Source organism: Felis catus, chromosome C1 (genome assembly GCF_018350175.1).
Source record: "Felis catus isolate Fca126 chromosome C1, F.catus_Fca126_mat1.0, whole genome shotgun sequence".
Lineage (NCBI taxonomy): Eukaryota > Metazoa > Chordata > Mammalia > Carnivora > Felidae > Felis > Felis catus.
In genome coordinates, this window is record NC_058375.1 from 192,063,421 (window position 1) to 192,076,177 (window position 12,757).

At 40.2% G+C, this 12,757-nt stretch overlaps 1 protein-coding gene across 6 annotated transcripts in view; it reads left to right on the plus strand.

Annotated features, from left to right (window-relative positions):
• ADAM23 (ADAM metallopeptidase domain 23) overlaps positions 1-12,757 on the plus strand; it is a 188,081-nt gene that overhangs the window by 83,048 nt on the left and 92,276 nt on the right. For all 6 annotated transcript variants that reach the window (XM_023259637.2, XM_011285539.4, XM_045034391.1 and 3 more), the window contains exon 4: positions 9,904-9,967. In XM_023259637.2, coding sequence (XP_023115405.1) covers positions 9,904-9,967 — 64 coding nt within the window. The remainder of the gene's footprint in view (positions 1-9,903; positions 9,968-12,757) is intronic.

Genomic DNA, 12,757 nt, shown 5'->3' on the forward strand with positions numbered 1-12,757 from the left:
AGATTCTGCGTCTCCCTCTCTCTCTGCCCCTCCCCTGCTCACGTTCTGTCTCTCTCTTTCAATAACAAATAAATGTTAAAAAAAAAAAAAAAAGAAAAGAATATGAAATTCAAAATTCAGTGTCCAGGAAATACAAATCAAAACCACACTGAGATACCACCTCACGTGGGTCAGAGTGGCTAAAATGAACAAAGCAGGAGACTATAGATGCTGGCGAGGATGTGGAGAAATGGGAACCTTCTTGCACTGTTGGTGGGAATGCAAATTGATGCAGCCGCTCTGGAAAACAGTGTGGAGGTTCCTGAAAAAATTAAAAATAGATCTACCCTATGACCCAGCAATAGCACTGCTAGGAATTGACCCAAGGGATACAGGAGTACTGATGCATAGGGGCACTTGTACCCCAATGTTTATAGCAGCACTCTCCACAATAGCCAAATTATGGAAAGAGCCTAAATGTCCATCAACTGGTGAATGGATAAAGAAATTGTGGTTTATATGCACAATGGAATACTACGTGGCAATGAGAAAGAATGAAATATGGCCTTTTGTAGCAATGTGGATGGAACTGGAGAGTGTTATGCTAAGTGAAATAAGTCATACAGAGAAGGACAGATTCCATGTCTTCACTCCTATGTGGATCGTGAGAAACTTGACAGAAGACCATGGGGGAGGGGAAGGAAAAAAAAAAGTTAGGGAGGGAGCCAAACCATAAGAGACTCTTAAAAACTGAGAATAAACTGAAGGTTGATGGGGGGTGGGAGGGAGGGGAGGGTGGGTGATGGGCATTGAGGAGGGCACCTGTTGGGATGAGCACCGGGTGTTGTATGGAAACTAACTTGACAATAAATTTCATATTAAAATTTTTTTAATGTTTATTTTATTACTTTCAAGAAAGAGAAAGAGACAGAGACAGAGTGTGAGCGGGGGAAGCACAGAGAGAGGGAGACAGAATCCAAAGCAGGCTCCAGGCTCTGAGCTGTCAGCACAGAGCTGGCTGGACGCGCGGCTCGAACCCAGGAACTGTGAGATCGTGACTGAGCTGAAGTCAGACGCCCAACCGATTGAGCCACCCAGGCTCCCCTCCTCAGGAAACCTTTATAAGTAGCACTTACGAGATTATAAAAAGTTATGGATTTAAAAGAATATGTTTTTTGGACTTTGATAACTGTTGCCAAATTGTCCCAGCAAGGCATACTAATCCAGGTTCCCAACAGTAATGCGTGGAGGGCTCCTCTACACTCTTGCCAGCTCTGGCTGCTACTATTCATTTCTACTTTGTAAACCGAAGGGCAAAATTGGTCTCTTACGGTTATTTTAATTTACAGGTCTTTTATTACTAGTGCAGTTGTGCATTTGTGTGTAATTGAGGGTCATTAGTATTTCTCATTTTCTTTTTCTCGTGAACTGCATTTTGCACATTTTATTTTGTGAATCGCCTGCCCACATCCTTTGCCCATTTTCTATTGAATTGTTTTTCTGTTTTTATTGGTTTTCATTTTGGCTTCTTGTGTTAAGTATGGCAATCCTTTGTTTTTCATATATTTTGGGAATGTTTTTTCTTAGTTTTCCTTGAAATTTCGTTCATGGATTTTTTTTTAACTCCTGTAAGTTAAAAAGTTTTTTGTAGTCACATCTATTGTTCTTTATAATTCTGTGTTTAATATAATGCTTCAAAAGGTCTCTCTTCCTAACATTCAGCTGTATTTTTATATCAAATTTATGGCTTTATTTTAAAACATATATATCTTTAATGCATATATTTTTAGTTTGGTTTAAGATATGATTAGGGATCTGACTTTTCCCCAAGTGTTAAATCACTTGTCTCATATATATTTATTCTTTATTCTCTCTTTTACCAATTTAAAATGCCATTATTTTAATACATAAGGTTTTTGGTATGAACTTGAATTTCTTTCTGAACTTTCTTTCCCACCCTTTGGGCCATCTGTCTTACCAGGTAAGTGCTCTGTATGTTGCTTATTACAATATTAATGTAAGTAATATAATAGTAATATCCTATTATAACTCTGCTTTTAAGGAAAATGATTGGGTGGTCATAAACATTTGTGTTTTGAGATGAACTTTGGAATAATTTTGTCAAGTTATAAAAACTTACCGAATTTTGTTTAGAATTAACATTAAAGTTATAGGGTATATGTACATCTATACATGTGTACATTTATGTTTATGTATCTACATATATAACACATCTATGAGATTTGTTTCTGTTTTTGTCATTGTTGGTAGAAACTTTCTCGCTAGACTACTTCTAGGTGGTTTTTGCTGGTGCACATAAAACTGTATTTTATTTTTGCATATTTATCTTGTAAGCACCTACCTTATTTAACTCTTACTATTTCTGATAGATTTTCCATTGGTTTCTTTTTTTATTCTTTTTACCATTTCACGTATACTTGGAAAGAATGGAACGCTATGTACACAAATGTGCAGTTTTCCTGATAAAATGAAAAATAGAAGTGGGGAATTCTTGTCTCAGGGCGTGGCAAGAATTAGACTTGGCGGAGAGCTGTCTGTCCTGGACAAGGTTATGGGAGGTCAAGGGGTGGGTGACAGGTCGATATCCATTCTCTATGATGTGTGTTGTGCCAAATTTAATGGTTGTAAGATGAAATGTTGGGCATATCAGAAGAGTACCCACATTAGCAATATTCAACACACTATAATATTCACTGTTAGCTTTAAATTTGTGCATCAAAGCATTTCAGTTATGTGTAATTGTGTTCAAAAGGTATGACATTTTTATTTGGATTCGGTTTTCCCTGTGTTTAAAAATCTTTTTTGTTTCATGATACGCAGGGGTCAAATCACATAGATGAGAATACCCAGAGTTCTGCTACGGAGGAATCTCAGAATTACTGGTGTGCACTTGCAGAGGTATTGGCAGCCACAGCTAGGAATGTGTTAGCCACTTCATATGGTCTGACTTCAAAGCCGAGGAAGAAAAATTAAACATCTTTCATTTTTACTTAATTAAAGATATCTGTTGATGCCACCTTTTCAGAAGGGAACTCTTAATTGGCTACTCTCCTTGGCTGATCAAGCCAGCTTGGGTGGTGGTCACCAGCTTTCACATCCCCTCGAGTTCCTTCCTCCTTTTTCCCCTAGCTCCTCCTTTGTCTACTTCCCTATCTATTAACTTGCAGCCCTGCTTGTGTCTCCTGTTATATTAGACTAGGGTGTTCTTATCTGCATTATGGTGCATGGGGCCATCACCTATGAGTTGCAAGAGTGCCTCCACATTGAAATTTCAGCTGCAACGTCTCATGCTACTTAGTAACTCATTAAATTCCTGTTGTGACCCTCAAAGAGGTTTACACTCCCTCCATCCTGCTTATGCTGAGTCTCCACCTGCAGCTCTGTTCCTATGAAATATGCCCACATTCCCAGCCCTCGCCTAGCAGGCCGTCTTTGTTTGACTTAACACAAAGCTTCTATTCAATCTGTAATTACTTTTCACCACTTAACATAGCATTTCTGCACTCTTAAATTCCAACCTCTTCATGCCTACAATCCTTCAGCACAGCTTCAAAGTCTTATTGTATTGTTTACACTCAAGGGATTATATATTTTCTAGCTGAAACACTTTTGGTATAAAAATTATTGTAGGTGGGATGAGTAACTTTTTCCTAAAACCTGAGAAAAGTGGTGACTGAAAGATCATTTGACTTTTAAGCCTATTATTTTCAAAAAAGGAAAGCGATAGAAGGACAGAAAGATAATGATAAGGTCATAGGCTTATGCCTGTATGAATGTATGAATGTACTGAGGTTAAATTCTATGTCTCTCTTCATCACAAGTTATAGTACCTTATGCAAGGTACAAATTACTATACAAATAGTAATTATTTGATGAATTGAAAATATGTACGTGTATAAAAGGAAAAAAGAGAAGCTTCTAGTGTAAACAGGGGACAGGCATGGTGCTTCATTGTACATTGCTGTTATATGCTTGAAGCCCCATGAGGTTGCGAATCTCCATAGTGACCAGCGTTTGTTATTGAATGAATGAATGCGGGGCCTGGTGGAGAGGGTGGCAGGAGACTTTGCCAGCGACTCTGTCAAGGGCCATTTGAGATGATCAGGGCTTCCAGTATTGAGAAGCTAATCACTGTCAAACAGAAGGTCATCAGGCGAGTGAATTTACATTATGAAAGTGGACATTAGTGGCAGTCTTTTTTCCTAGACACAATTTAATTTTTTATTCTTTTGCTCACATAAACGTTGACTTCTGTTCCAGTCCCAGTTTTGAATCCCTATGCAAGTAACTTATGAGTTTCACCACTAAGAACTAAATTAAAATATTTATGCTACCGTTCACTTAAGAACAAAGACATCGTGTGACAAGGAGCGTGGCTAGTCAAGGCCTGACGTGTCTGCTACTGCAGTGAATCTGGATTCATAGTTCTCTGGCTTCTGCATCTTGGACTGCTGACTCCTCTCCAAGTACCTACCTCCTGATGTTATACACTCAGAGAGAGAGTCTAAGGGGACTGCCCAAGGTTGTCCTCAAACAGTGGCCATATGAAACATAGTCACAGAGGTCAAAAGCAACTGGGAAAGAGACATACTCACAGACTTCTTGGTTAAATAGCATCTCAGCTTTAAGGTATTTTTCATCTCCTAGACTAGCCTGACCTTCCAAGATGGCCTGTTTTGGATGATAAATTATATGACCATCCAGTTGTTAAGCTTTGGTGCTTGCTCTTTTCTTCCTGACTTTTCTCTAGCTCTGATGGTGAAGGAATGCCCTATTGGCCTCTAGGTCCCTTCAGAAGAATGTATTCTGCTCCTAGCAACCCACACAATATTTTAATCAGAGGTATACACTCTGAGGGCTCAACACAGTAATTTCAGTGAATGTAGACTTCAGAACTGGGCTTCTAGAGACTGATAGTTTGACTTGTTTTTTTTTAATAAGGAAGTAAATTATTCTTATTCATGTTGACCAGATGGTTTCCTTGTGGTCCAGTGTTTGTCTTTCCTGGCATTTTTCCTTATAGCCCAAGGCACTGACCTTTACATTGTCTCATTCTGAACAATGTAATTTGCTTGATTAGCCTACTTAGCCTTTCCTGACAGAGTCACCCAAAAGAAAGCATAGGATTCTTTCTTTAAAGTAAGGGATTCAAGTTATTTTCCAAAAACAACCTAGGAGTTATCTACCAGTCTTGGTTAGTAAGATTTTTAGGCTCTAGGGATTCCTGGTAGCTAACCTTTCCAGTTACTGGATCCTTGGCTTCTCCATAATGAGCCTCCCTGTACTGGAAGATACAAACCTTTGGGAGTTTTGATCACTTGATTATTCGTGTGCCTACTTTCATTAGACATGTAAATCTCAAACCTGAGGACTCTCCCCAAGGCATATTTCTCTCTTTGTTTGAATTTCCAATGCTTAGATCTTACAGAAGCTTTCTTTGTCGATTTGCTGATGATTCTGAAATTCTTTAAACGTTCAATTTCTAAATATTTCTTTGTGACAAATTTTGGAATTAGGATAGTTGAGGCCATGTTTCTGTAATAAAGATGAAATCTGGGATTTAACACTATAAAATTTTGTCTCTTACCCACACATTATGGTCTAATACAAGTTGAGTGGCTTTCCTAGGAAGCGTTTCTCCAGGTCAGGATGTAGGAACCTAGGCTGCACCCATCTTACAGCTATGCCATCTGGGGCATGTGGCTTCCAGAGCCGCCATGGAAGAGAGACTTTGGATAATCCTGCATGGAATATAATGGCCACACCAGAGGCGTAGACCTCACTTCCTGTTCTCTCTTATGAGCCATAATTCAGTCTCTTGGCCTCAGCCTCACTGCTGGAGAAACTTTGAAATATAGTCTTACTGTGCCAGGAAGGGGAAAATGAAATGGGATATGGTGGCTACATGGCACTATTTCTACCACAGCTCCCTTCACTAGTCTGATTCTTAGCTCACGTGCCCTGTTTTAATAGTCTTACCATTCTCCTGCTCTTAGAGTTCAGGATCTTCAAGGTGCTCACCCTTGTCCTTCATATTTGAGTAAAATCACATTCTGTCTGTCTCTAGAGTTCATGTTGTTTTTGCTACCTCTGTCCTACAGATTGACCACAAAGGTGCAGAGTGAGGGGGTTAAAGAGAATTTCCGTATTCCAGTTGTGCTCTTTTCCACCTTGCTTTGAACTTCGTCCTGCATTTATCCCTTTACTTCCAAGGATCATCCGTCTTTCACCAGATAACTGTCATGAAAAGCATTGTAGTAGCCATCGTATATAGTTTTTCTGTAACTTAAATGATTAGAAAAGGATGTTTATTTCAGAATTTAGGGTGTTCCAAAACTCCCTTTTATCGGTTTCTGCAAGTAATTAAGCACCCCACTGGCTGACTGACAAAGCAAAATGACCATTTATGCTTGGGACCACAATTGCCATGTAGATTAGCATTGGCAGGTGAGAACATTCTGATTTCACAGGACATTCTACTGGGGCAACCAGGAGAAGCAGAGGTGGGGGAAATGCCTTGAAGGGCATCTGCAAGCAGGGACTGCAGGACAACTCATCCTTAGGCGTCCAGAGCTTGAGCTTACCTGCTCTTTCTCCACTGGGTGGGGCTGGGGACACACTGCTGCATGCCTAATTATTCATTTCTTCTTTCCAGTGTTACTTGTCCAGCTGAAAGATCTTACTTCAAAATTACTTTAAAACTGTTACAATCAGGGACGTCTGGGTGGCTCATTTGGTTAAGCGTCCGGCTCTTGGTGTCGGCTCAGCTCACGATCTTGTGATTCGTAGGTTCGAGCCCCACATCAGGCTCTGTGCTGATAGCATGGACCCTGCTTGGGATTCTGTCTCCCTCTCTCTCTACCCCTCCCCTGCTTGCTCGCTCTCTCTCTCTCTCTCTCTCTCTCTCTCTCTCTCTCTCTCAAATAAATAAACATTAAAAATAATTTTAAAAAAGGCTTATGATCAGATTACATTTGGTTGTTAATTCACTTTTAGGGAGATTACAGATAATATTTAGGGTGAGACGACTAATCTCATACATTTGTGCTGATTTTGTTTGGTGGCAATTTCAGAGAGTTGCATTCTTCATCTCAGCCTCCCAGCCCGTAGTGTGGGCCTGGCACGTAGTAGACGTTGGCAGATGTTTGATTACTCAGCAGGTGTCGGTTAAGGGCCTACCATGTGCTAGGGATTATGCCACGTGCTAGAGATGACGCGTTGAGTGACAGAAACAGTGTTAAGGGAGAGAGCCATGATCAGACAGGAAGAAAGGATGGAGCAGATGGGAAGGTGGTGCTTTTTATAGGAGGTGGAGAGTAAAATGGTGCGGTGACAGGAGCGTATGGTGTTACGTTCAGCTCAGTGTCACAGTCCCCTCTAGAAATCTCTTTTTTTTATTTTTTGAGACTCTCAAATGCAGGAGATGTTAGATGTCCACAGTGAGGGAAAAGCCCTTTAAAAGGGGTAAATAGGATAATTAAAGTGACCTTTATCAGGGGCACCTGAGAGGCTAAGTCGGTTAAGCAACCGACTTCAGCTCAGGTCATGATCTCATGGTTCGTGAGTTCAAACCCCATGTCAGGCTCTGTGCTGACAGCTCAGAGCCTGGAACCTGCTTCGGATTCTGTGTCTCCCTCTCTCTCTCCCCCTCCCCTGCTCATGCTTTGTCTCTCTGTCTCTTTCAAAAGTAAGCATTAAAAAAAAAAGTGACCTTTATCAGATTTGGCAATCAATGGTCAGAATACCTTTGTCATCACAAGCAAATAACTTTGTTTTCAACTCTTAGACATGCTTCAGTGATTGTGTAGTTGAGAATCTTGAAAATAATGCATTACCTGTAGAGAGAGATAATTAGAGGGTAGTTAGTGAATCCCCTCTGCCTCCTCAGAGAAATGTTACCATCAATAGCCTTGTTTATGTATATTCACAGTGCTGGTAGCTGACTTAATTAACTAGATATGAAAGAAGTTTCTACACCCTGTCAGGTATTTTTAAGTACATAGAGTTAAGATGTCCTTACATTGACTCTTACTTAGATTTAATAAAAAAAAAAGTTTATTTTTGAGAGAGAGAATGAGCTCGAGTGGGAGAAGGGGAGAGAGAGGGAGGCAGAGGCTCCAAAGACAGCTCTGCACTGACAGCAGAGAACCCGACGTGGGGCTTGAACTCATGAACTGTGAGATCATGACCTGAGCCAAAGTCAGATGCTCAACCAACTGAATAACCCAGGTGCCCCAAGATTTTTAAAAGGGAATGAGTAGATGTACCCATAATTTAGTTTCAAATGTAGAAACATCAGTAGATATACATTTGATTAGTAATTTCAGTAGAAAAGCGTACCAGCATCTGCCTTATTTCTGTGTTGTAAAGGTTGGCCTTCGGCTTACGTGGGGACTATCCTGGATGCGCATGTGGGCCTCCCCCTCTGTTGACTGGGCTCCAGGCTGCCTCCAGCCTTCCTCACTGGGGCATGTTAGAACTGCATCAGGCACAGTTCTCAAAATGATGCAAAACCACTGAGTTCTTCCATACTTCTGTTAAAGAGGTAGTGTCAAGACTTCCTACCAAGAAAACCTACACGTAGGCAGAATCATAGAAAATAGAATGTCAGCGTAGGAAGGGACCTGAGGAATCATCTACTCCAGCCCATCCTTTTGCAGAAAAGCAAGCGGAGGCCTCCAATTAGGGCACACATCTGGCTCATACATGGTAGAGCCTACTTTTGTCCTCCACTTACCATTCGGATGAAATGAATTGAACTCTTTATAGCCCTTGTGCAGTGCCCGAACATAGTGAGTGGTCAGCACGTGTGAGTCATCATTTGTCATCAGCATTTGTAGTCGCAGAGCCCAGAGAGGAACCCGGATGCCCTAATGGTGCCGGGTGCCCTAATGGAGCCTCTTTGCGAGGCTCGTATTTTGCATTCCCCACATGTGTAGGGAGAAATGTGTTTGAAGAAGCTGAATTGAAATAAAAGCAGTGATGGCCTCAGAGCTCATCGCTGAGCACGTACTTGGTGCTGAGCTCTGGGCTAAGCCATGCATGTGCTTTCATTAACTCTCCAACATCCCATGAGATTCGTACTCTCTGTCGCCTCCATTTGACTCATGGAAAGGCTGAGGTGGGTAACTTGCCCGTGGTCACACCACCAATATGGGGCCAAGCTAGGCTTTAAATCCTGCTTTGCCCAATTCAAAGTCTATGTTGTTAACTGTCATTTTATTCTAGGGGTTGGCAAACTATGGCCCGTAGGCCACATCTAGCATACCTGTTTTTGTACAGTCCTCAAGCTAAGAATGTTTTTTTTTTTTGCATTTTTAAATGGTTGAAAAAATTAAAGAAGAAACAATTTCATGACACATGAAAATTGTGTGAAATTCGTATTTCAGTGTGCATAAATGAAGTCTTGTTGGAATATAGCTATGCTCATTTGTTTACATTGCCTGTGTCTGGTTTTGTGCTAAGTCAGAGGAGTTGAGTAGTTGTGACGGAGACTATGTGGCCTGAAAAGCCTAAAATATTTTTACTCTATACTTTTCCTCAGTGATTATGTTATGAGATTCCAGTTATTTAGAGCATAATTGTGGGATTTTTATAGGGTCTGTCTCCTCCTGTTACTGGCTTTTTCTGTTTGTTCCATATCAATGAACCTATCAGTCAAATGATGCATCATGTGAATAAAAAGAATTCATTCTTATGTTATCTATATTTTGTCTTTGTAAACAGAGTGAGGAATGATTTGTTCCTGGATAACAATCGAGGCTTTTGATGAGAACCTGTTCTTATTGTGGACTGCAGCTCTTTGTGGTTTATAGGCTCCTTGCAGACGTCTGTTGAGCTGATTATTTTTAAACCTCCAAGTGTCTTAGATGCAGAAATCACTCTATTTTCTTTCCTTTGTAGTGGTTTGCTGTCTTCTGATTATGTGGAGATCCACTATGAAAATGGGAAACCACAGTACTCTAAGGTATGGTTAATAACATGGGAATCCTGTAGCATAAATATACTCAATCATAGGATCGTTCATTGCACACTGCATCGTTTTGATGTCTATCTCAATAAAATTATCTGTTCTCTTATACAAGGGTACTATTTTTAAATTTCAAATAAGTTTAGGATAAATTTGTTAAGACTTACAAATGTTTGAGATAACATTGGAGATTCTGCAGATTCAGGCCCATAAAGATATAATTATTGTTTTGGTTATACATGCTGTTATCTTCTGTCAGTGGATGGTATGGAGAGCTATACAGTTCCATATCAGTACCTTCAAGGAGTAGACAACCAACTCATGGTCATAGAATCTGAATCATAAGACTGGATGGACTACTAGAATGGCTCTTCAGTCCAAGTGACTTTGGTGCCCAAGAAGGGCAGAGGTCAGGTTGGGGAAGGGAGATTCAGGGAACACTCTCCCTCTTGACCTTCACAACAGTTTTGGAAGATGGATATTATTGTTTCTGTTCTGCAAAGCAAGAAATTGAGGCCGAAAGAAGACAAATCAACCTACTCAAGGCCCCCATGCATTGTAATACAAAGGTAATTGGGTACTTGATTTCCTTAGTTGGAGTTTAACCGGTCTCTTAACAGAATGTCAATAAGGAGCAAGCAGGTTTAGATTAAAATGAGGTTATTTGTATGTAAGGAAGACAGTCATCTCCACCAGTCAGGATGAATATCCCTGGAATGGCTACATTCAGAGACTATGATTTGTAGGAAGTCTACGGAGTGCCACTGAGCCTAAGCAGTGTCTTCAGGGTGGATACCACAGGTACAGGAGAGTAAATAGGGAAAGAAAATATAGTGGGAAACACTGGATTCCTTCCCCCCCCCCCCCCCCGCCATATTGCTAATGAGTATTGGCGCAGAAGTGGGCCTTTTATGTGTGGGCTTGCTGGGTTGTACAGCAAGAACTGGGTTTTTCCAGTATGACAGCCTCTCAGCAAATATTTGTGGGTGACCTTAATTGTAAACACTGCCCAGGGGGTTATGGAATTTCTCAGGATTTACAACTGTGCGATTAAGTGGGCACATTTGTAATTTGATGTGTGTTTTAAACCTCTGAATTTTATGTCGCAGATTAAGGACTTCAGTTATTATTCTTACTATTCTGTCAGTTCTTGCCTGAGGCTTCATCTTGGGGGTTGTTGAATCTCCCTAAAAGTTAATGCTGTGGAAAGCAAGCAGAAATGCTAAATCAAGCACGGGAACGGTGCTTTCTGGCATTTGTACAAACCGAAGCTTCCGTCAGCTGTGCCAGGGCCCCGAGCACTGCGGATGCTGAATCATGAGTCTGGAGTAGAGAAGATTGCATGAGAACTTTATGAACTCAGCAAAGGAGCCACCTTTCCAGGCCACAGTAACCTGAGTCAAACTTCTCACTAACAAGTTCAGTCAGTTTTTTTTTTAGAATCGGAGTAACTAATTGGCCTCCAGAGGTTATTAGAGGTCCCAGAAGGAAGCCTTGTCATCAACAAGACACATCGAATCTCATATCAGTTATAACTAGAATTTAAAAGAAAGGGCATTTAAACTCTGGCAAAGGAAGTGTTTACTGCAGTTTGTTTTCGTTTTCATTGCTTTTCTCTTATTTATGCCTCATTTTCTCCAAACAGATCACATTTCCAAACTTATTTTCTCCCGATATAATGAATTAAGCATAACAGTCTGTTTTTTATGTGTCTATATTTACATATATACCCCAGAAACTGAGTTGACATGGTGCACTATCTTGAAGCAGAATTAAATAAAAAAAATTTTTAAGTTTTTATTTCTTTTTGGGAGAGAGGGAGCAAGAGAGAGAGAGAGAGAGAGAGAGGGAGCGCAAACAGGGAAAGGGCAGACACACACACACACACACACACACACACACACACACACACAGAATCTGCAGGCTCCAGGCTTTAAGCTGTCAGCACAGAGCCCAATGCAGGGCTCAAACTTGCGAACTGTGAGATCATGACCTGAACTGAAGTCCGACGCTTAGCCAACTGAGCCACCCAGGTGCCCCTTGAAGCAGAATTTTTAAGAAAGCTAATAACATTATAAACATTTTAGCGTATTAAATAATCCTCTAGACTTTTATTTCTAAAAATACGTAATATTCTTTCCTACTAATTTGCCATAATTTATTTTGAAATCCCATAGTAATAGACATTTAGATTGTTCCCAAACTTTCACTATACAAATAATTATAAGGAAAGGCCCTCCTGATACATGTTGAGCACATCTTTAATAATTGCTTAAGAATTAATTCTGAGAATGGGATTTTCTGTGTTAAAGAATTGGTACTTTTCTTTAAAGGCTTTTGGTACATACTGATAGTTTTTCTTTTTGAAAGTTTATTTAGATCCACCACACTCCCGCTACAATTACACACGGTTTTTAAAACTTTCTTTTTAAACTTCACATTGCCTTACATGTTAAGAAAATCTTTGTTTTCTTTTTTTCACAGAGTACCAGTGAAGGAAATTAACATGTAAAGATGATTAGGTTCATTAAATCTGTCTCAACCCAGTGTGCAACTTTTCTTCCAAAGGCTTCAAACTATTTAGACAAAAGTATATGTATACACACACACACACACACACACACACACACACACACACACACATTGGAAAGAATTACTTGGAAAGAAATGGAAAGAATACAAAGCTTATTTGGCTTTGACCTTCAATATAAATGTGGACATTTAAAATATTCTGGAAATTAGTTTCAGATAGAATGATGAATCCCCCCTTGGAGAAGCTTGTCTAGT